The sequence below is a fragment of the Centroberyx gerrardi genome, chromosome 19 (genome assembly GCF_048128805.1).
Source record: "Centroberyx gerrardi isolate f3 chromosome 19, fCenGer3.hap1.cur.20231027, whole genome shotgun sequence".
Lineage (NCBI taxonomy): Eukaryota > Metazoa > Chordata > Actinopteri > Beryciformes > Berycidae > Centroberyx > Centroberyx gerrardi.
In genome coordinates this window covers 3,548,821-3,572,987 of record NC_136015.1, presented here as the reverse complement: position 1 = coordinate 3,572,987, position 24,167 = coordinate 3,548,821, and the positions used below count along the sequence as shown (strand labels likewise).

Genomic DNA, 24,167 nt, shown 5'->3' with positions numbered 1-24,167 from the left:
CTTATTGTCATGGCAATGCTGACAAATTCTGATTTAAGAGTTCAAATACAAGTCACATGTAGGTCGCAAGCCTCAGGATCAGATTTTGTTGCACATATCCATGCAGCCCAGACCAGAAATGAAAAAAAAACATGTGACTCCATGCAGCTTTCTGCTGTTCACACTGATTAGAAAACATCAGAGATCGTGAAAAAAATCAGAATCGGGACACTTTCCGCTGTAGTGTGAACAGAGCCTAAACCACCAGCACCTGAAGCTCTGTGTATTATGGAATATCAATACCCATTCATAACCACACTATTTGCAGGCTGTATCAACTCAAGGCCTATAAAGATGAGGGGAACTAAGTTTGAAAAAGCCCACCTGTTCTCCTCTGGGGCCTCTGGGGCCAGGAGGCCCATCCGCACCCTGTGGAAAGACATTCATATAATATTACCATGTTCATATATTCGGCACACAGCAACCAATCCATATAGAGTTTAAAAAAACAAAGGGACAATCATAAAACCTACCTGTTCTCCCTTCGTACCAGGGGCGCCACACTCGCCACGCTCCCCCTAAGAACACAACCGGTACAGAGAGAGGTGACTGAAGCTTAGAGTACAGAATAATGATTCTGGGCATTGAGTCAAGTCGTATTGTCTTCCACAGCTAATCAGGCTGTGACACTGACACATTGTCTGCAGTCATTGCTGCATTTAGACTATAACAATTGGCAGCTCCTTGGATTCACAGGGTTTCATTGACACTCACAGAGTCCTTTAACAATGCATGAAATATATCAGAATAGTTCAAAAATGCATCCATTAAAGAAACTGCATATCATTAGAATGCTTTACAATAATGATGCATCAAATATAAAATCGCATTCCAATGACACCTACCTTTTCCCCTCTGTTGCCATGTCGGCCCTAAGGAAAGGAAAATGTGACATCAGAATTACCATATTTATATCACACAGTTACTGTCCAGAAACCATCATCAATCATGCAATCAGCTGAAATAAAATATGGATATTTCATTATTACCTCAAGGCCCTCAATTCCTGGACGTCCATTAATCCCAGGTTCCCCCTACAGTGAGTGAGACCAGACCAAACAGCATCATCAAAAGACGTTTCTTGGATTCTTTTTGCTACCAACCGTGGATTACGGGGACAATAGAAACTTACGCGAAATCCCTTTGGACCTGGAGGCCCGTCGGATCCCGGCTCGCCTGGTTTCCCCTGGATGAAAGGGAAAGGGGAGAGATTGTGCAGAATGAATTTGGGCCCCTTTTCAGTTTTGTTTCCGTGTATGCATAGGCAAAGGTAAGGTAGGGCATTCCGTGTGCGACCTGTCTGTAACCCCTGCGCAACATAAACCTCCACCTCAGCGCAGTAGGTTCAGAGCTCATCGCGAGCCTGTGTGTTTACTCATGTTTAATCTTCCATCCTTGACCTTTGCTTCCCTCCAAGAGCCTCTCTTCAATAGCGCTGCCAGTGAAAACACCGCCGCCTTTCACAGCGGGCCCTCTCACTGCCCGCTACACTTGCATTGTGGGAAACACTTCCTGCTCTTTCATGTCGTCCTCCGCAGTCCGTTGGGCGGAGGCCAGATGCACCTGCTGTGGCGAGGCCAGTGGGTGCTGAGGCTGGGAGAATCCCTGGATGTCCAGGAATAACACATCACGGTCTGAGGCTTAATGGGCTTCTATGTGGCTGAGTAAACCGCTGTCAACCTGGACCCATCAGACACAGTTGGGTAGCAAGGTGTGACAGAAATATTATGACTTTTTCCAGTAACGAGTAGTGCAGTGCTTCGCAACCGTGTGGCATCAAGAGTCTGTAGGTTTTCAGTTCAACCAAACACTACAGCAGCTCATCACTGTTTTGATGAGAAAAGGTACAAAAGTTGACTTTCTCTTGGTGGAAGTATTCCCACTACTTTGATGAGAAATTGTACAAAAGTTGACTTTCTTTGGGTGGAAGAATTCATACTACTTTGATGAGAAACAGTAGAAATGTTGACGTTCTTTGGGTGGCGGTATTCCCACTACTTTAATTGTATCCAGTAAAAAGACAAGAAGAATCAGACAACGGTTTTGGTTTCCTGATCATTCACAGGAGAGGAAACTGACAACACTGAAATTGTCAAATTTTGGGGTGCAAGAGTAATACAACTGGACAACATAGGGGACTGGTGGATGTCTGCTGACATCCTCATAAGCTGCTATGGTGCAGAGCTAGCTGTAGGACAATGTGTGTGATAGAAATCAGCACAGAGAGTTGTGCCGAGGCAAAGAAAGACAAGTTTAAAAACAGTATAGGATGATTCAAATGAAGAAAATACTGTATATACTCACGGGGCTTCCAGGGTGACCCCTCTCCCCTTTGTCACACAGACAGGTCTTTGGCTGTGGGCACTGAAATAGCAAAATATGAATAAAAATTAACAAAGTGCTTTAGATATGGACGGACCTCAACTAAACAACAGAGAAACTCTATGATCACGTGAGTTAATATTCACAGAGATGAGAGATGATAAACCTCACAGTACTTACCCCGGTGCTGACAATTGTGCTCTGTAAGAAAGAAAGAAAGAAAGAAAGACAGAAAAGGAAGAAAGAATTACCCAGAATGGTCTCCTTTATCTATAGAATAATAATAATAATACTGATAATACTACTACTACTTCTACTTCTACCATAAATAATAACAAATTAGATTGAACGGCCCTCGTCAGCCATCATAATTTACTGAATGATTCTAGCAAATGTAGTAATTCATATTTACAGTAAGTGATCAAGGCTTCTGTATCACCTGTAAGTAACAATGGAAGTAAATCCATACATAATCCATACTTTTTCCCATACCTCTCACTCAGCTGCAGTTTACCCAAATGTTGAAAGTGTCAGCAGGGTATCTTACAATATAGCACACACACATATTAGGGTTTGACCAATATGGGCTGATACCGATGTTTTTGTATTGAAGCTGCCAATAGCCGTTATTTTGTGTCGATATATCTTTAAGTTTGACCATTTTCATGCTAAATTTACAATAATTCAGTGTTTTCACCAGAATGTTATTCTTGTCAGTGTGGAAAAGCCTCTGAAACTGCATTTAGACCACCATGGGACACTAAAACTGTCCACTGAAACTCAGACTAATGAGTGCAGGCTGACCCACCACACCTATTCAAGGTAAAGACATACTCTGGGAAACATTACTGCCTTTGAATGAAGAATTAAAGAGGCAATAAGTAAGATTTTTACCACTCCACCACACAAAAAAACCCATAATATATCTGTAGGGGTTGATAGGATTGTTGGCCAATACCAATGACTCAGTGGTCACTACACCATTTGCTGAGATTTCTGGCTTTCAAAACTCACCTTCCAGCCCATACTCTGTTTTGGAATAAATTCCCATTGGAGTTTCAAGATGCCCTGAATCCCTTGCTAGCTTAAGGCCCATTCACATCTATAACAATAAATATCAAGATAACTATAAACTATAACAATACATTGTTGCATTCAAGCATTCACACATTCACACAACGATTTCTGTGACAAGTTCCGTCACTGCACCGAAGTCTAGGTACCGGAGTCTCTGCCCCCTTCTTTCTGAGAACTAGAATTTGATTGGCTGAAAATGTTTTATCGTTGTCTCTGCATCCAAAAAATATAGATCGAACCAAAACTATAGTTAGGCCTATAGTTATTGTTTTGGATGTTGTTATGTAGTTAAAGTTGTAGTGGGAACAAAGACATTCTATTTATGATTTCTATATTTCTATAGTTATAGTTATCTTTATAGTTATCGTTCTAGATGTGAATGGGCCTTTACTCCTCTCTATTGTGCAAATGTGACTTTACTGTTTGTGTCAATTACAGGCATCGTTGCAATTCCTTGTTGCCAATAGAGGTTGATAATTAAATAAATAAATAAGACATGCAAAGAAAATCAAGTATGTCAGGTTTTCCAGACTGTTGTTATGTAGCTGTAGTCAGGGAGGAACCTCCATCATATAAAAGGTGGACAACATGACTGGCTAATCCAATATTTCTTAAAAGGCCAATATTGGCCTGATATTTTAGCAAAACGATATATGGGTCTAACCCTAACACAAACACACAAGACCGACCAGTTCGTTGAAGAGCCTGTCGTCCAGCTGGCGGTCGGTGAGGCTGAAGACGTGCTGCTGCGGCGGGGCGCTGGCGATGGAGCGCAGCCTGGCGCCCATGGGCCCGTCCCTGGGCAAGCCGGACAGCCTGACCACGAACACCCGGATGTTGTGGTTCTTGGCCTCGGCGGCGGCCGTCACGGCGCTGGGGCTGCGCGGGTGGTCCACCCCGTCCGTCATCAGCAGCGCCACCCTCAGGCTGCTGGGCGACGTCTCGTGGCTGAACACCTGCGTGGCGTTGGTGACGGCGTAGGCGGAGTAGGTGCCGTGGCCAATGTAGGTCATGGAGGCCACCCGGCTCTGGAAGACGTCCAGGTCCTGCCAGTCGCGGAAGTTGTGCTCCACGGAGACGGTGCTGCTGTACTGCAGAGCGGCCAGGCGCACCCGCAGGCGCCAGCCAGTCGACTGCAGCTGCATGAGCTTGGTGCTGAAGCGCAGGATGAACGCCTTCTGACGCTCAAACAGCAGGATCTTGGCCTTCTCCGAGCTGTCCACGATGAACATGATCTCCACCGGGCAGATCAGGACTGGGCAGGGAGCAAAACACAGCAGGCTTACATAAGAGCCATATGGAAAAGCTCAGTAGGTGTTTTATCAGGGTATCTGCAGGTTAAATTTAAGACTTTTTAAGACCTTTTTAAAGAGTAAGTAAACCCCAAATCCAAATCTGTGTGAAGCCTGACATCTAATGGTAAAAAGCATGCTTGTGAAATTGCCATCTGCTATTGGCTGATCTTTGGTGCCAGGTGATGTCACCTTCTATAGACTACAACAGGTAGTGAAACAGGTAGTGAAATTTCCATACAGCAGATGGAAATTTCAGTAGCATGCTTTTTACCATTAAATGTCAGGCTTTATACAGATTTCGATTTGGGGTTTAGTTATTCTTTAATGCTACCTGGAATGGGCAAAATAAAGCAACAAAACTGAAAAAAAAAAGAAGCAAAAAATAATAAAAAAATAATAAAGCAAAAAAAAAAAAGCAAAAACAGCCTGTTTCTGATTGAACATAGCTAATGAAAGTTGTGGAACTATAAATGGGCAGGATAAGAAAAAGGACACCAGGAAATTAAGTGTTAAGGGACATGAAGTCTAGTTGTGTTTACTAAAGCAGATACTAGCTCAGACACGTTCATGAAAATATAAAAGAAATTAACACTGGTATGGTGGGCAAGCAGGTTTTAATGAGAGCTTGGAAACATGTAGGGGTTCCTCCTTTTCAGGACTGGTTCACTGACATCTTATAAACAACTGTTCTATTGGCAGACAGTTAGATTGGAGGATTATACTTTAAAATTTGGAAGGTACCATCTACTTTGTTAAAGATTCATTCAGGATGATTGTATTTCTCACCATAATGACATTGTTCCTGAGAGAGATGTAAAGATGTGGTATTCTACATTTATATAGGTCCTTTGTTTTGCTTTCTTTTTTTTTTTATCTGTTTACTTTCGCTTCGTTTTGGTTGAATGTACAATATCCTGGATTAAACTACTGTTCAAAACTGAGAAAACCTCAATAAACTTTAAATCATGAAAGAGTAAAGCAGATAGGATGAAAACACATGTTTTGCATTAACCCGATTCTGCTTTGCACCACACCAACTATCAAGAATAATACCACCATTTAATTGAATTACATTAAATTATTCTTAATTAAAAATAATCCTGCCATTGCACTGCATTTAAGACATTTGACACATTTTAAAGCCTGAAATTTAGATACTTTTTCAAACTTTTCAAGGACCCATAGATCTTCTTCACCTTCATCTATCTCATGGGCTCATGTGTAAAAAGTAGAGCTCTTACTTTTCCCCTCGTTAATGATGACCTGGTTATCATCTTTCTGTCCCTTCCTTCTTCTGCCCTGGCCTCTGCTTGGGTCTGACAGGGCCAGAATGAGGATCAGAATCTCTACAAACCGCCGCATTGCCATTTTCTGTTTCCGCTCAGCCTGGAAAAACATCAAAGACGAAGAGGAGAGCAGAATAGAATAGAATTAGTATTTTGTATTATGCTTCCCTCCAACCTAGTAGTTAACAGCATCAATCCTTGGATATCTGCAATTATGCAGCATCACTTGACTCTTCTTAGACATAATCCAGGCTACCAGAGACTGCAATGAATCCTCAGCAACACAGGGGGGAGACAAGACCACAACAACTGTACAGCAAAGCAGCAGTTGAACTCTTATAGCATGCAGTGCATACTGATGGCAGTATAGTGCACATTCTGCAGGCCTACAGGTCTGTCTGAGCGATCTGCCCTCTGTCACTTCTGAACCATCACAGCTTGACTTGAGAGAATGACAACTGCAATCTCAAGTAAAAACATAAAAAAGGATAATAAATAAAAATTTCAAATTCCAAAATCCCCCCTAAACTGTGTAGTAATAAACTTAGCTGAGCTGTGATGAGCTCAGAAATTTGTAGAAAGAAATTGAGTAAATTATACAAATGTGAATCACACAATCCAGTAGCCTGTTCTCTAACCTTAGAACAAGAGTAGAATTGCCTTGTGTAACCTGATATAGGACAACAATAATATAACACTACTACTAGTGCTACTAATAATATTACTACTACTGCTGCTATTACTATTACTACCACCACTACTACTATTACTAGTACTACTACTACTGCTATTACTACTACTACTACTACTACTACTACTACTACTATTACTACCTCTACTACTGCTTCTACTACTACAAATAATAATAATATATAATAATAATAACACATTATTAGGAATTAGTTCACTAGGTAAAGTCTGCAGCAAGCTTGTGGAATGCACATTAGAGCTATAAGAACTATTTGTGGATAAATTAAACTAGAATAAGGCTAACAGGAATACTTGCTGTAACTTAATACAATAAAATACGTCTATCTCCACATTAGCATGTCAGTTTGATTGAACTTCATGTCTATCAGGTTGACAGCAGCTGATATAAAAGTTGAAAAATTGAATTCAGTTGAATCAAAACAGCCTCACCTCTGTGCTCATAAAACAGCAAACAGTCCAACATTAATCCATCAATTAGATCAATTAGCACTGCTTTGCATAATCCAGAAGCCGCTCTGTTCCCGGGCTGGTGTCAGGGAGAAGCAGGGAGAGCCACCGGCGCTGCCTGGAATCAAACCTGCAGCAGCTCTGATAGTAAAACCACACCAGTGTCAAGTCAGCCGCAATACAACAAGCACAACTTCCGGTCACAACCTTCACAATAAAACCTGGATTGAAGAACATGTTTCAGTGTTTTTTGACTAATAAGAAGTAGCCTACAAAAGTGAAAATAAAGAGTGCATTTGAGGAGGAATCTAGTAATTAAACTACAATTGCCGGTTTGTATTTTTTTGTTTGTTCTTTTCACAGCATATATTTCCCCATCTAGACCTAAACAAAAAGCCATATATAAGAAATTCTCAAATTGTGCCAGCCAACTTGGATATGTGTCTACCATCTTACTAAAGTATATTTTCTAAAGACTACAGGGCTGACATCTTACTAAAGTCTAGTTTCTTTTAAGCCACTGCTATAGGTTTAAATGGACTTCTTTTAGATATCATACATTGTTCTATTTTTTCTGGTATGCTTTTTTCTGTTTAAGTCTCTGTAAAATTCTACAATTTTAGCATTAATCTCTGTCCATAAAGCACTCTTTGATCAGGAAATACCATGTGTCATGATATGAACTTTCATTTTCAGTTCCACTCCATATTTAATGTAATCATTCTACAATGTATAATTGGAGTATTCTGATATTTTTGTTGTTCTGTGTCTGTACAATCCGAACTTTTTAGTGAGGTTGACAGATTTTATGCTTTTATTTTGAAGGAAAATCACCTAACTTCTGGAACTGTTTTGGCTATTTCTTGCACCTTGACGCATCTCCAACCAATTCACACTGAATATTTATGAAGCAGGCAGCTAGCACTGATCTAAAGGCAGGGCCAGTATAGCTGGAGATACATTATTAATCCTCAACAATGTTTGAATACATGTGTGATTTTATCAGGTATCTTTATGTAGCAGTAAATAAAACAAGAGGGTAAATAATGAGCTTGAGCTGATCATCATAAGGAAAACCACCACCAATATAAACAGCAACTCCTTAACTTACACCAATTTGATATTACTTACTGTGATTTTTACTATGATTTTGTATCATTAAAAAACACACTACACCTATATACATATTACTGACATGCATACATCTATCTAAAGCAACTACACAGCTGTTTGCATCATGCCTACAGGGCTAAATATCACTGCATTGCATCACTTCAATATAGCCTCCCCCATATAACCTGCTCCATTACTCAGTGTTTTCACTTTTTATCAATTTCATCGCATCTTCCAAGCAAGGAAGCACTAAAAATGACTTACGGGGTCAGACAGAACATAGAAGTAGAAGTAGGCCAACTTGGGCGATTATTCTGAAATATAGTCTATTCAGTAGGGAGGATTGTGAATATTTAGGATGCTTTCAAGGTAATTTCATGCTTATGCAAAGCAGCAACCCGAGAACGCCGAACGGCTGTGAACGACTGTATCTGAAGGATGTCAGGATGAGAAAGACCCATTACCTGTCCCCATAATTCATACAGACAGGCTTAGATAAGGCCTCATCCCAATTCCTGACATAAATCACAGAGATGTCTGGCAGAGCTGCTACTGCTCCTTCTGCAAAAAACAGTCACCAAATGTAGTCTAATAAATATTATCTGTACCTTGTGGGGAAAAAAATCCAGCAAACATACAGTATTATGGTCAATACAACTGAGCTACAATCAGTGATGTAGTGGTAAATATAAAGGAGGGTAACCAATGAGCTCATCATATGGCAAACAACTACCAATAGAAATTAAAATCAATTATACTTTCAGAAAACCATTCATTTTCCCCTTAAAAGACCCCATCCTCGTATAACTCATCAGTTTGTTGCTATTTAGTATGATGTGTACTATGAATTTACCTCATAAAGACTTGTATTAGCATAAAAATGTGGTTAAACTCTGTTCCACAAATAAAAAAGTGGGTAAATGAATTATAGTGGGTTTACCCTCCACTACATCCCTGGCTACAAGTCTATGCATGCTGTGACCAAAGCATAACGCCACAATGAAACAATAAAAAAAGTTCAGTCAAAACCTTCACAATAAAACCCTTATTGACCTGCATGTTTTTTTGCGTAAGTACAAAAGTGAAAATGAAGAATGCATTTAAGGAAGAATCTGTAGTAAATGAATACACAATTACTGTTTTTTGTTTGTTTGTTTTTTTCAAAATGTTCTTTTCATGGCATATATTAATAGCCATGTAGATACATTTATACAGAGCTGGCAAAAATATGCAAAGAAACTCTCAAACATAAATTTGGAAGGGTCTCTACAATCACATAAAAGTGTATTTGAACCCATTTCAGTGGCACAATTGTTCCTAAAGGCTATGGAAGGGGAGCTCCAGTTCAGAATAATGCATAACAAACTTTATGTCTCTTTTTTTCACTGCTATAAGGGTTACATTCTTCTGGGTTTATTTAAGTTCAAAGAGCTTGCTAAATGTTGTGGAACACACACAAAAATCTTCATTTTACTAGATGACCAGCATGTTTAGGCACTGGGAGTCACCGCTGTTAGCTTACTGTTGTATTTAACTGAAATGTACATCAACCTCAGCAATCAAGTTGGTAAAGGCCCGTGTCACGCTTCAGCATGGAGGTGATGGTAGAGGATGTGCGTGCTAAAAAGTGTGTGAAGCTGGAGGAATCTCCCCTGGATGCCTGTTGCTGCTGGGTGTATGGGAAGAGACGGGTGGTAATGCCGGCTGGCAGACGGCTCTGTGCTAAGACAACACAGCCAGGCGGCACCGGCACCAACACCAGCTTAGACTGGGAGTTTCGAGGGCGCTTCCTGCTGCAGTTGAAGCTATTTTGATAAGATGAATAGTTTTCTTACAGCGCACGTCTGCACGCACAGACACTTTCTGGACAAATGCGCGGCTGTCTGTTAGTGCTGCTATTGTTGGGAGAGAAAAAATCTGTCACAACCACAGAACTTGAATAGATAAAATGGTCCTTCAACTGTTTGTCATGGTAATTTGGCTAGTGCAGCATAAAATGGCGATTATGGAATTTTAAGGGTTAGTTGTTATGGTGACAACACAAGTCTGGGCATTAAGGCTGTAAAGTCTGTCACACTTGCTTGAGAACTGTGCAGATGAGTCTGTTAGCAAACTGTCAAAACTCAACTGAAAGCTAACGTTAGCGACAAGGCTAACGTAGCTTTATCAAAGACTGAACTTCTCTCTCTAGCTCTTCTAGTCAACATTAGCATGTTAGCAATCCATGGCGGCAAGGAGACAGAGAAGGTCTTTTGGTCCTTGCTGCAAAACCTCTCCTCTCAGCGACTTGCTGTAAGTCAGTTTAGCCCAACTGTTCACATCAAAATGGCCGCTGCTCCAATCATCCAGGAATGTTGATTTGAATGGGAATGACCGTTCTGTCCATTCAAGTTCTGTGGTCACAACCTTGCAGCGACAGAATCAAAAAGAACCACAGGAATAAAGAGACTTCAGCTTGGGGAACAATTGATAAAGTTTTAATATTAAAAAGCAGAAAGCAGAAAGAAAAGTCAGAAATAAATGTATTCAGTGAAATCTAACATGGCCACCTCGCATAGACCAATCAACTGCCAGTATTTGATAGAACCTGGTGTCTGACTGGTCTATGGGCCCTGCGGAGGCCATTTTGACCTGATAGTGTTGCCTATTCTGTACATAAACTGTAAATTCCCATATTTGTTAATTTTATATTCCCATATTCTTTTTCATTTGTACATATTGCATATATTTTGATTTTGATTTTTTTTACCTCTGCCAATGGCCCCATTCCATCTGTTTCTCTGTTAGCAGGATATCTCAAAAAGTTATGAATGGATTTACACAAAACTTTGTGGATTGGAAAGACTGGTCATGGGGCTAGGAAGAACTGATTAACTTGTCACACTAATTGGCCAAAGGAGGGCGTGGCAGTGGGCGTGGCTTTTCACAAAAAGGCATATAACGTACGAACGGATTCACGTAACACCATTAATCTTTGTGGCCAATCAGCAGACAGAAAACCCTGCATTATTGGCCCAATCAAACAACATGGAGGCACTGGAGAGCTCATTTCCTGTTTAGACATAACCGAATGCCAATTTTTCCAAAACTTGGTCCAGTGGTAGAAGGGCGTGAATCAGTTAAAATGCTTAAAAGTGTCAAGAATTTGAACAGGCAGATCTCATGTCCCATTTCAGGTCCAGCCATGAGAATGTGCATCTCTAATTAACTTCTGGTGAAAATCCAACATGGAACTAGCATATCTTGACAATTGCAAAGTGTTGGCAGAGGTATGGAACCTACTGAGTGCTATCTAGTTTTTACATTTTTTTTGTATATTTTCATATATTTTCATTCATTTTTTTCATTGTCTCTGTATGTCCTACTGCTGTTATTTTGCACACCCATTTAATGTTTTAATTAATTTCTTTTTCATACTTTCATCCATACCTTTCTACTTGATACAGCTTTGACACCTTAGGAATGCTGGTCGTGTTATGTTTGATACCCCCCATTCTCTCTATTCTTATTTACATTCTATTTTCCTTTGCTGTATCCTATTATTTGCTCAATGACCCAATTTCCCCACAAGGATCATTAAAGTTTGATCTTAACTTATCTATCTGGATGCAGCAATAGCGACTGCGACTGAGATCAAGAAAGACGAACAGCCAGGTGGAAGCAGACTCCACTATCATCATATGCAGATGGCAGAGAGAGGGAATCCAATATCATTTGGAAACAGTTTGTCTGATTGACTCCTGTGTTTCGATTGGACGTTGAACGTCTCAGCGACATCCAGATGTGGAGTTTCCCATCCTTACACAGCAAAATCATGAGTGTAAAAGTCAACACTATGCCAGTGTTCCCATCAGTCCACACCATCAGAGTTAATGTAGCACGTTAGATAAGCCATCAGCTCTATGATTGGATGACCAACTCTCCATTTTGCTGCGATATGTTTCCCAAGTAGAACTGGTATTGCATTCGGCAAATCCCAGGAAAGTCCAACCAACGCACCTATTTTTGGACATTAGAAAACTCTTTGATGTGGCCATTTTATCTCTCTCCAACCACTATTGGCCTCAAACCATGTGGACAAGCAACAGCGCTCCAGGCATGAGCTCAAAACCTATAAAATTGAACGTGGCCGAGCTGAACTCTGGGCGCTCAGCGTCATAATAAAACGAAACGCTCGGCGAAAACGGGACTTCAAAGTGCCACATATATCTGTTGCCGCACCGAGCCGCAGAGACAGTTTTAGAGCCTTCGAACGCTTACATGAGGCGCTTGCAGGTATATGAAGTCTTCTTGAACTTAGCCATGCTTGGATCATTTGTTAGACATGTCACAGGTGGGACACAGGGAGAGAAACCTCCCCGTGGCACTTCTAACTCTGGCAGGCCTGACAGCTTCATACGGCGGAGTCCAATGCTTGGCTCTGGGCCCCTGATAGGCATGTGATAGATATGCGGAGGTTGTTTTAGACATGTTGGCTCACATTGTATCACGAAGAGGCTGCCGCGTTTCACGGGCGAGCGCCATGTTATAAAATCATTATGTCCACCTTGGTATGCGGAATATGAAGGATTCTCCTCTGGAGGTATGGTAATGGCTCGAGTGCAGTAAGCTTTACAAGAGCCACAGCTCGGTCCGGGAGTTATAGTGGTCACTGCAGGGTTAACAAGCAGGACAGAATGGCATCATAAAAGTCCAGCCTTGCAAAAAAAGAGAAAAAAAATCGTTAAAGGAGAAGTCATCTTCTGAAGGATAGCATGGAGGTGAGATTGCATGATTAGGACTGGTTGTAACTGTTACATTGCCCTACAAAGAAGAAGAAGAAGAAGAAGTAGGGTTAGACCGATATATCGTGCTGATATTGGCCTTTTAATAAAAATTGGATATCGGCCAAACAATGTTGTTCCCCACCGATATAATGGAGGCGAAGACATGATTTTCCTCAACAGTTTCATAAGCGTCAGTCTGTAAAACCTGCAGTGAAACCTGCCTCAAGGAACTGCTAACCCACCTAAAGGAATTTCACTAGTATGACTTTCAATGGAGAGTTTTAGTGTCCCATGATGGTCTACATGCTGCTTCAGAGGCTTTTCTACCTTCAGAATGAAATCCCTGCTGAATATTTTGGCATTTTGGGCATTAAAATGGTCAAATTTAATATTGAATTGAAAATTGAATATCGGCACAAAATATCAGATTGCAGCTTTAATCCAATCGGCCTTCAAAAATCTATATTGGTGAAACCCTAAAACAGAAATAACTACTTTTATGTGTTTTAAAGGTTAAAGCTTTGGGTTTAGAATTTAAATCAACACAAATTACACCCTTAAATTTTCCAAAATGATGTATTATCCACTTCTGTACCAGCAATACATTTTTGTGTGACAGGAGCTAGGTAACCTTTGAAGTCAGATTTTTTATTTTTTTGTAGATTCACTAATTTTGCAGTTCACTGCTTTTTGGTTTTGCAGCACAGTACAGTACCGAGAGCTTTTGGATTCTCGCACCAGACTAGAAACAAAAAAACATAAAGAATGAATCATGATCTGAGAAAATGCAGACCGGTCTCGATGACAAAGTGTGTGAGATTGAAGTTGATAGCGGCAGTGAATGGAAGTGGAGGAGAGCAGATGCAACAACAATCACCGCGGTGTCTCGACTTGCCGTAACATGGCAGCTGCTTTGCTCCAGGCTACTTCTTCTCCCACCCATCAAGAGGTGGAATATAGCAGGGATACAGTTAGTTATATTTCCACCAGCAGCAATTATTACCCTGCCTCTGTGGTAATGATATACACATCCATAGATCAATTTGCTATATTTGACAGTGATAATTTCCTCCCAGATCACAGTTTTATGCCTCCATTTGAAAGTGACTGGTATTCATCACTCCTTTGAGAGATGAAGCTTACAACTATAGGCCTATATTGCCATAGGGCCTTGGACAAATGTGATCATGTTGCGTACTTATTCATTACAACAATATCTAATGAAAATATAATCACATGTAGTAATGATTCCTCACCGTTAACTCATGCCAGCAGTAATAATACAAAAAGGTTCTCTGATTTGACAAAAATGAAGTTATTTAGTGGAAAATCATGAAATGGAAAAACCAGTGGAAAAAAAAAACACAAGTGTAATGAACTGCCCTTAAAAATGGTGAATAAGCTTTATTTCAAATGTAACAATTGCCAATAACAGTCTAGCAAAGGTGCAATTTTTTCTCATTGCTGATATTTTCTTTATATGAAGGTTGCAGGCAAATCATATCTTGGTTTTAAAACATTCACAACTCAACATTCAATTCTTCCTAGTCATTGGAAAGGTGAGAGTAGCTATGCAAATTACATTTAGTCTTGAAATAAAGGTCAATGCAAAGGACTCTGGTTCAGATACAACAGCAACAGTGATCGCACAAGTTGCTGTAATGAGATAAAAGTCCAGGGTACAGTATATTGGAGTGAATTTATTCTAAATTTGACCATTTTTGTCAAAAACCTCCCACAAATATTGTAAAGCATGCAGTGTTTCCACCAGAACTGTATTGTCAGTGTGGAAAAGCCTCTGCAACACCATGGGACACTAAAACACCCCACTGAAACCCAGGATGAAAATAATAAAGACATTTTTAAGCATACTTGTGTGTGCCAATGTAGTGTAAGTATTCTGCTTCAATTCAAACTGCATCATATCAGAGGTATAAGACTCAGACTGGACCTTGATTAGAGCTTTGGAGGCTGCAGGTCCAACTTGTGTAAACCATTTGGAACCAGCAGAGAGCGCTATAATCAAAAAGATAATCCACAATTACAGCAATATCTCAGTGAAGTCCCAGTCCCAAGTTTCAGAAAGCCAAATGTAAGACTTTCAGGGTAATTTGACAACCCAAATAAAGACAATAACAAAACTTAAACTATTTAAATGAGCAGTATAAGAAACGCAGAGAGACGCAGAAATTAAATGTTTTAGGGGACATGAAGCCCAACGCATTTGTCATATTGTAAAGAAAATAAAAACAAAACAAAGATGCACACATTTCTTCAAGGGTTATATTTTTATTACCAAAACTCACTTAACATAGATTTTTTGTAGAAATCTATTTTTACACTCATGAACAAAAACTGGGCACACAACAAAATGAAGGGTGAAATCAATAACGATCTTTAGTAAGTACATAGTGAATTAAAACTCCACAAAACACTCATCCACTTGTAGCCACCTCAAACGGATAATGCTGAGGGAAGTCGTGGATGACTTTCAGGGCTTCATTGTACAGCTCTAAATCTGCGGATTAAAACAGAGAAAATAAGTCACAATTGCTGAATGCCACTGTACGGCAGCCACTGTTCCTGTGAAGAAAGGAAGACCTACCAAAGGTGATGCCCTTGTCCTCTCGTAGGATGTTATAGGAAGAAGCCATTATTGCTCCTTTGTTGGACACCACACCCAGGACCTCCACTATGCCGAACAGCTCCTCCTCAAGCTGTGGAGAAAGTTAAATAGGACTTTCATGCAACTATTTTGCCGGTCTGATCTGTTGGCCTCATATTCAGACTGTGCAAACTCAAACTCAGCATTGTGGGTACATTTTGATGTCACCACTACTATTGGGATCATAATTTCTTTCCCCTGTATTCGAAGTGAACTACTATTGCTGTCAAGGAGGTAGGAGGAATATTCTGTTAACTGGTTTATTCATGGCAACAGGGAAACTGAATCGGAGGATATCAAAAGGTTCATGTAAACAGCTTAACCTGAATAAGATCTTAACCAAAGTATGAACAGTATGAGACGCCATGCCATGAGCAAACTGAACACTCCTTCCTTCCTTGCGACTCTGATGATTTGCAGTGCGATTCAGTTGACAACCAAGGATTTACTGCAGCGCATTCCAGTTGTGTTAAGTCCCATGCTAACTGTATTGCTTGTTCACGGCACACAAATATGCAACACAAATAGCACAGAGCAAGTTCTATGACCTTTGGCCTAAAATATTATCTGGCTCCTGGTTGCTATATGTTGTGTACAATTTAAGTTTAGACAAGTCTTGAGTAGATAAATAGAAAGCCAGAATATTAACTTAAACAATGATGGAAGCTATTAATCTCCGGAGCAGCTCAGTTTGGTGGTTGACTGTTTATTTGGAGTGGCAAATGAGAGCTTTTTGGATTTAAAACACTGAAGAAATAAAACATGGTTGATGAGCTTGTGAGATTGCAGACTGCCATGATGCCACCTAAATTGTTAGCTAAGCCTACTAGAGGATGCAATTTAGGGTTGGGCGGTAATACGGTATCCCGGGGTATTTGAAAATAGCAACGGTGTCCGTTTCATGACCGTCATAAAAAAATTTCTGGTAGAAGAAGAGGAGAGAGATGCCCAACCTGCACCCCCGAAAAAAAAGATAACTTTGGGCAGTCTCTTGCAAAAAAAAAGCTGATGCGGCGGGCGCGGCAGGTCCCGTCGGACTCGGCACCGTAGAGGAGCAAGCAGAATCAGAGATGACCGCCTACTGTCGCGAGCCTGTGATTCACGGAGACGAAGATCCCCTTCTCTGGTGGAAATCAAAATGGAGCCAGCCGCTTTCCGCTGATGTCGAGGGTGGCCCGAAAGTACTTGTGCGCGTGTGCCACAAGCTCACCATCAGAGCGGGTGTTCAGCACCGCAGGCAAAGTTGTAAGTCCGTTACGTGCCCTGCTCAAGCTGGAAAAAGTAAATATGCTTGTTTTTCTGGAGAAAAACCTAGAATAGGCTTGAAGAATAGCCTAACGTTGCGGTCTGTAGGATACGCTTTTATGCCGCTTTTATTTTCGTTACTGCCGTTTTTGTTATTTATTGTTATTTTGTTATTATTTGATAAGCCTACTGGATGCTATAGGCTTTTAATTTAATTTATTTGTACTGGATTGTAGCCCATAGACAATTTGTTGTTAATTTCATTCCATTTGGTTGACAGACGTCCGAGAATTAATTTAATGTCCTTGCACTATTTTTTATTTACCTTAGGCAACCCGCTGTATTTGCACTCAAGTTTTATATTTGTTGTTAATAGATGATACATACATCATGATACAATGTGATTTTTAATCAGATGGTAATACCGTATACCACGGGAAAATTTGGGGAAGGTTTAACGGTGTCAAAAATTGGATACCGCCCAACCCTAATGCAATTTAGTGCCATGTCAGAAACAAACAAGTAAAAGATGTTCGTTTGTTTTAACCCCTTTGAACTATAATTACTGGGTGGCTAGCCCCGATATTGCGTTCTATCTGGTATGGACAGAATATCACGCCAAACTCCATTCAAAGAACTGACTGTTTAATGTTAACCTTGCTGATTGAGAAACGTGCATACCAGGTAGAACATTACTTGAGACATTTTAAAGTGTTATGGTAAATTCGGCATAAAAGTGATCACCAATCAGCACTTTATTTTAACATATTATAAAGTTTAGAATTGGTTTACACCAGTGATTCTCAACCCTTTTCATATCAAGAACCCCTAATTTAGTACACATTAGAGGCACGGACCCCCATAGGATGAGATTTTGTCTCTGACCCAAATTTGAGAATATTTTTATTGTTAGATATGATTTTGTCCAGAATTCCAAGACTTATCTGTACTGTAGGTGGAGAGATAACAGTGAAACTATGATCATAGTCATTCTACATGCTCTGATTGTGTTAACTTCTTGTAAATTAAATAATGGTGAAGTTTAACAATTTATCAATTTGCTGGGGACCCCCTGGAACCCTCTCAAGGACCCCTGGTGGTCCCCGGACCCTACATTGAGAACCACTGGTTTACACTGCTTGCTAGTGCTACCGCCCACCACGGTGTGTTTTGATTGACAACCCTATTGTGGGAACAGGAAACAAATTCTAAATGTTGAAATTATTTAAAAAGTTGTCACTTTGTGCATTGGATACCATGTGCCGAACTAAAGAGGGGCTCCTAATGAGGTCCCATGTCATGTTTTACCAGGTAACGCTACCTTGGGCGATAAGCAAACTGAAAATCACATGCAACTACTCACAGGTTCGTTGAGTTCTACTGATGTAACCTTCCCCTCTCCATCGAAGAGCTTGAACGTTTTCCCTGTTGGGTGTACCTGACAAAAGCATACAAGAAACACTGTTAGTGACAGCTGGGCTACTACGAAAATTCCGTCAGACTTTTTCCACTCAAGCTACTTAAACAACAACCTTATCAACACGTCCAACAAAGCACACCGGTCGGCTTATGTACTGCGACAGCATAGAAGTATTTATTCTCGCTCTCGGAACATCTAGGACGCCTGACATCTTGAAGGTTTGCTGTTATGGCGTTGATAAAATGGGAACAATGCAATATCGCGCGGGAAATGTTTGGTTGTTTTGAGTTTGTACCACGGGGTAGACCAAATGGGCGGAGTATTCAAATTTGGGTATGGAAAACCAAGGGTTGTCTTTACGGCAAATCTAGTGATACAAATCGAACACCTCCAACATTGTCTACGACATATCCGTCGTGCTCCAACAACATCCTGTTCGACGGGAACATAACGACGATGAATAGTTCCTCGACTTGTTGCTTATCCGTTGCTGATCGACGTGACTCACAGCGGAACGGTAGGCGGTACATTTAGTTTCTACACGGACACGGGCGATATGAGGACCAGTGACGTCAGATATCACAACCATAATAATACACGGAATTCGCACTAGCCAAATATTAATTATACCAAGTTATGTAATAGCTGAGCGAAAGTAAATCTTAATAGAACCATACTGAACTGAAAGTAAGACTCTATGAAACCGTGCTGAGCTTCATGACAAGGCATAACGACAGTAAGTCCGTGTCACTTTACCCACGTTAGCTGACGTTATGCTGCATTCATGTCTTTTGGGAATTACTGTTGGAATGTCTTCATGGTTAAAAGGGTTGGGGTTAGGCAGGGTTCACGTTTGAAGCCGTCAAGAAGCACAAAATTAGGTTTTCTGGAGGTTTTGGGTTCTCCTGACCAGCTTTTAAACACTTAACATCTAGGTTGGGATACATAAATTCAAGTCAGGAAACCAAGCTTCGCAATGTCAACCACAAACCAAAAATCCAACAAGTAGTAGTGTCCTACCATGGCATTTTAAGAGTTGTGGTCACAAAATGAATTATGTGATTAAAAACGTTCATTTTGTTGGTTTTATTTGAAATTAATACATACTCTTGACTACAGGTATGTCCTTATTGGTGTCATTCAGAGAAACCTGGGTCCACCGAGCTGAAGTGTAACTTACAGTATTTTCTAGTAACGCTAGTGCTTATCAGCTGAAAGCTCAGGTGAATGGTATTTCAAGAATAAAGCTAGTATGTACGGTTTTCCCATGTGACGTGAATGTAGCATTAACGTTAAGCTACTGTAGCTACCTGCTACTAGTTTGCATCTGTCACATTTGAGAGCAAAACTATAAGTTACACTACAATTAAACAAGCCAGTTCTATCTTCATACAGGTCAACTGTAGAGTGCCATTGAGCTCTTCTAACACTTGTGTAATTGAGGGGTAATTGCATCTATTCTGCATTTTAGCCTGAAGAGTTGGATACTGTCAGCTGACAGTTATTTGCTGTGTAATGACTGTCAGTGTAACGTGTACTTCTTTTCCTGCTGACAGACCAGAATCATGTTCAGTTTCCTTGGACTCCGTAAAGACTCGAAGAAGTCAACATCCGAGAGGGAAACAGATGGAGGGTTCGTTATCATTGGTGAGAATCATGATCTCATATTGAAAGCAGGTTGTCACTTTTGGCCTATGGAGTAGGGATCCTATTAATTTAAGGCACACTGTATTTGTACATGGCACCTTTTCCGAATCATAAGGATCCACTCTTCAGTTTAGCATACATATAATCCACTCAGCAGCCCTCGTTTAAATAAAATGTCAACTTTTAGAATCGGTTCACCTGTTATTCCCACAGTCTTCTTCCACCAAAACACACTGCGGTGGACCTTAGGGAGCAGTGTGAAGCAATTCTAAAAAATTAGATCTCTTGAAATAACGTGCTGCTTTGTGTATTGGTTGCATGGTGAATTAAGGAGCGGTTCATAATAATTCAAAAAAGGTCTTGAGACATAGTTTATGACATATGTGACTGTGTCAGTAAGCAAGACCACATTATACTGCCAGATTCTTGAATGGAGTTAGTTGTAATGTTCACTCTATATAAGACACATATGGGAGCTGACCAACCACATGCCAAATCCACTTAAGTGATTATTAGTGATGTGCAGCTATCAAGCTATTTGGTCTTTTCAAGCTAATCTGTTCATTGAACTTTAATTAATTATTGACCCAATTACTTGGGGAACTAGAAGGGCACTCGGAGAGCACAGACCTCCACCAAGGTTCGTGCTATTATTGCTTGTTCGTGAGTCGGATCCGGATCCACTCCAAAATTTAATGGGTTCGTCCTTGGCCCATGCTACACCCTTCCATGAAGTTTCATGAAAATCGGGCCAGTAGTTTTTCCGTAATCCTGCTGACAGACAAACAAACAAACAAACGGCACCGATAACATAACCTCCTTGGCGGAGGTATTGAATGAGTCTTTGTGAGACTTTTCATGTTGTGAAACTGGACACCTACTAGCGTTCAGAGACATGAGATCCAGAATGACACGGGTGAAATATTTCATGAAAATGTATAATTGTTATATTGTATTATAAACAGGGTTCAGAGGGCATTGTTGAGAGCTTTACAGACTTGTTTTGGCTGCAGGGGGAATAAGTCAAACCCAAAGTATTAGTACAGTAAGATTAGGTTGGCTAACTGTTGTGCTCCTTGTCACATGATTATCCTTCAGTGTACAGTGGTTCACTTTTTTGTGATAGAATTTGAATGTCATGGCTTTCACAATTTTCTCGGACAGTGTGACTTTGTTTTATAACCCAGTGGATCTTGTTTTTTCTGGTTTTCCATATTGATGTCATGCTTAAATCGGCTAATTGATGTTTCAAGTTCATATCTTTGAGTTTCTCTAATTATCACTATGTTTTATATGATGTTGCCTGCCTAGTAACACAAGCGTAATGGCGGACAAAATTCAAAGAATCTGACATCAATCATTCTTGATGGCAGTTGGGCATAACTAGCTTCCCCATTGCATAACAGTGAAAAGGAATGCATATGTAATATGGCTTTTATTCCAGTGTTTGCACAATATGTGCAAGGTATACACAGCTTTAGTGAAAAATGATTGTATATCCTCTCACGTTTGTATGTCCAAGGGATCAGAGTTGACCTAAAATCCAAAAAATCCCCGTGGGTCAAGGTTCACAATAAGGAAAATGTTATTTTAGTTTGGGAATCCCCCTCTTCCTTCTCCCAGTAAAGTGCAGTATAATGTCGTCTTTATCCTGTGGCTTTAATTGGGAGAGCCGGTGGAGCTGACACAGATGGTCAGGAGCTGCATGTTATTGTTGGCAGAGGAGGCCAAGTGTCAGAGCCAGCCAGGCTTTCTCTTCCAGATCAAGGCGACCAACTGAGCTCACAGACGTTCAGTGTAAACACCCTGCTCTCTATTTAATCGTGTTCTCTGATCAAAGACGGCCTCATACTCAGCAGCACGCTGGTGGAGGAGCTGATGGTTCATGCAAACCCAAACACGTCACTGACGACTAGCCATCCAAAATATAGTATGATCAATTGCACTCACCTGAAATCAGGATTTACTGGAGTAGATCCTGACTGCAAATGCAACTGTGACTGGAGCCAAGCTCTCAACAAGGAACAATTAGGAAGCACTATTGCTTGTCATAGTGGTTTTGAAATGAAAGGAAAATTCCACACTGTTATCATCAATCTGTGATTCTAGGAGTTATTTTGTGATAAAGTGTTAATTTAGTAATTTACGTTTTTGATATATCCACCTTCCCTCAACTGGTTCTAATTCCCTCATCTACTTCTACTTCAGTTAGTGATTTCCTACGTTTCCCAGAATGCTTTTTGACAACCCCCAGAGAAGGAGCGTGAACTTGTTGCTTTCAATCAAAATTGGCCATACGGCCACATAAATATATGGCCGATATTGGGGTGTGTTTATGATCGTGGCCGTGTTCCGTACTCAAAACATAACATGTCTTGTGGCTGCATTGCATTCTGGTCTGTTGGGGCTACTGTCAGTGGAGAAATTAGTATCTTGTGTGAAATGTGTCATCATGACATCACATCATCTGCGTTTGGCCAGTTATCCACAGGTATAAGAAAAATACACCATCAAACAACAAAAGGGACCCAGAATGCAAGGTACATCACAAATAGCTGTTTTTGTGTTAATGTGATTTTGGCTGGATTTGTCCTTTAATGCAAGGCTAATCATATTGTAGGTTTTCTTTTTCACTCACGTTGCCACTGGCTGTTTTCAACTGAACAGAGCAGATGCACGTGCAAAGCTGAGCCGATGGTCCCATGCAGGACTAAATAACAGGTGGATGGCTCTTCGCGGCGTCGAGCTGGCCAGACCGAGCCGGGGCTGTGGAAAATCCCAGCAGGGTGGGGAGGCTGGCAGGCAGCTCCTCCGTGGCAATGCCCCCTCTCCTCCATCTCCATTTGGTAATCCAGGCAGAAAGAAAATACTCCTGGGGAGGAAGGCTTTGACAAAAACAATCTGCGGCATCAGCTCTTGACACTAGGTGGAGAAATGAGTCCCTTTTGTAAGGAGTTGTGGAGCTTGAAGGTTTGTGACACATTTGAGCTCTGAGATGCTTTATGGTAGACAAAGGTTTTCTAACCTATGAAAAGTGTCTCTCTTCACACTATTTGCACATCATATGAATGACTATTTTTGTTGGGTGAACTACTCATTTGTGACATCTACTTAAAAATGCATCCTCTGTCAAATGAAATCAATTAAAGTGGTAATCCTGGTTTTTTTTTAAGCGATCATTAGCGATAGAGTAGCAAAAGGGACATTCATTTCTATGAAAATGTTGCGGATTATTACTTTAAGAAGGGATTAGTGTTAATATTGGCCTTACTGTATGTCTGTAAGTAATGTTGGGAACTAGGGATAAGCCTAAATGTAGGTACAGGGTAGTGAAAGTGACTCTAACTGTATTTGGTGTTGAGGGGGATGATTCTGGGACGCCAGAAATCAGTGTTTAGCCTTCTGGAGGTGTCATGGGCCTAATTCAACAATACATCTGTGATGGTATAGGTACCTACTTGATAACCCCAGTGACATACTCTCACTCAACCCTGTAACATTTAGATTAAGTGTCTGGTGAATCGTGCTGCCTGTCTGATGGTCCTGTAGATTTATGACGGCATAGCCAGATGTCCTGGGGTGGACTGAGCACTTTTTCCTTTAACATGCAAAAACAAATGGAAAAGTTAAGATTATGTTGAAATCGGAGCTGCTTGGTGGATCACTTCTACGCTGAACGTACCTGTGGATCCTAACGATTCAGAAAGGTCTTGTGAGATGTTCTACACAAGACGTTTGCTGATTTAAAAACTGTCCAAGGGTAACAGTTTAGATGGAGTTTGGCATGACGTTCTGTCCATACAAGAGCGAAGGTCATGAATTGGGGAATAGGCCTGACTGCAGCTGCTGCTCTCTGGAGCAGTGGGTTTGCTGAAGTCATGAGCAGCTGTTCCTCTTTTAGGGTGCAGGACTCTCCTTAGACCATGGACCTGCATGTGCTTGGAGTACGACTGCTTTTTTAAATCTCAGCCTTACTCTTTCACATATAAGCACTGCTAATTCACATAATTTCTTCTATTTGTACTTTGCAAAGTGCATGTCAGGTAGAAACTAGGGTATGACTGATTTTTGAAGGCTGATAGTAGGGTTGGGCCGGTTACACCGGTTTGATTTCTGCACAACGACTGCACTGGC

General features: G+C 40.7%; 3 protein-coding genes across 4 annotated transcripts in view; 1 reads left to right on the top strand and 2 right to left on the bottom strand.

Moving 5' to 3' along the window:
- Positions 1-7,215, bottom strand: part of col28a1a (collagen, type XXVIII, alpha 1a) — a 33,491-nt gene extending 26,276 nt beyond the window's left edge. Inside the window, exons 1-10 of the mRNA XM_071914969.2 lie at positions 7,160-7,215; positions 5,975-6,119; positions 4,117-4,693; positions 3,537-3,546; positions 2,344-2,403; positions 1,172-1,225; positions 1,029-1,073; positions 885-911; positions 513-557; positions 364-408 (exon numbers count right to left, since the gene is read on the bottom strand). Of these exons, the coding sequence (XP_071771070.2) occupies positions 364-408; positions 513-557; positions 885-911; positions 1,029-1,073; positions 1,172-1,225; positions 2,344-2,403; positions 3,537-3,546; positions 4,117-4,693; positions 5,975-6,119; positions 7,160-7,171 (1,020 nt within the window). The 5' untranslated portion in view covers positions 7,172-7,215. The remainder of the gene's footprint in view (positions 1-363; positions 409-512; positions 558-884; positions 912-1,028; positions 1,074-1,171; positions 1,226-2,343; positions 2,404-3,536; positions 3,547-4,116; positions 4,694-5,974; positions 6,120-7,159) is intronic.
- Positions 7,216-15,331: 8,116 nt separating this feature from the next.
- On the bottom strand, positions 15,332-18,642 carry rpa3 (replication protein A3). Its single transcript, XM_071914968.2, has 4 exons — positions 18,499-18,642; positions 18,330-18,404; positions 15,662-15,773; positions 15,332-15,574 (listed from the first exon to the last, which is right to left on the bottom strand). Exons 1-4 carry the CDS (start codon positions 18,595-18,597, stop codon positions 15,492-15,494), a joined length of 369 nt encoding a protein of 122 aa, XP_071771069.1. The 5' UTR covers positions 18,598-18,642; the 3' UTR covers positions 15,332-15,491.
- A 322-nt stretch (positions 18,643-18,964) lies between these two features.
- umad1 (UBAP1-MVB12-associated (UMA) domain containing 1) overlaps positions 18,965-24,167 on the top strand; it is a 34,401-nt gene continuing 29,198 nt past the window's right edge. For both annotated transcript variants that reach the window (XR_013507481.1, XM_071914977.2), the window contains exons 1-2: positions 18,965-19,122; positions 19,943-20,033. Coding sequence is in view for 1 of the 2 variants with exons in the window: in XM_071914977.2 (XP_071771078.1) it covers positions 19,952-20,033 (82 nt within the window). In the remaining variant the exon portion in view is untranslated. The remainder of the gene's footprint in view (positions 19,123-19,942; positions 20,034-24,167) is intronic.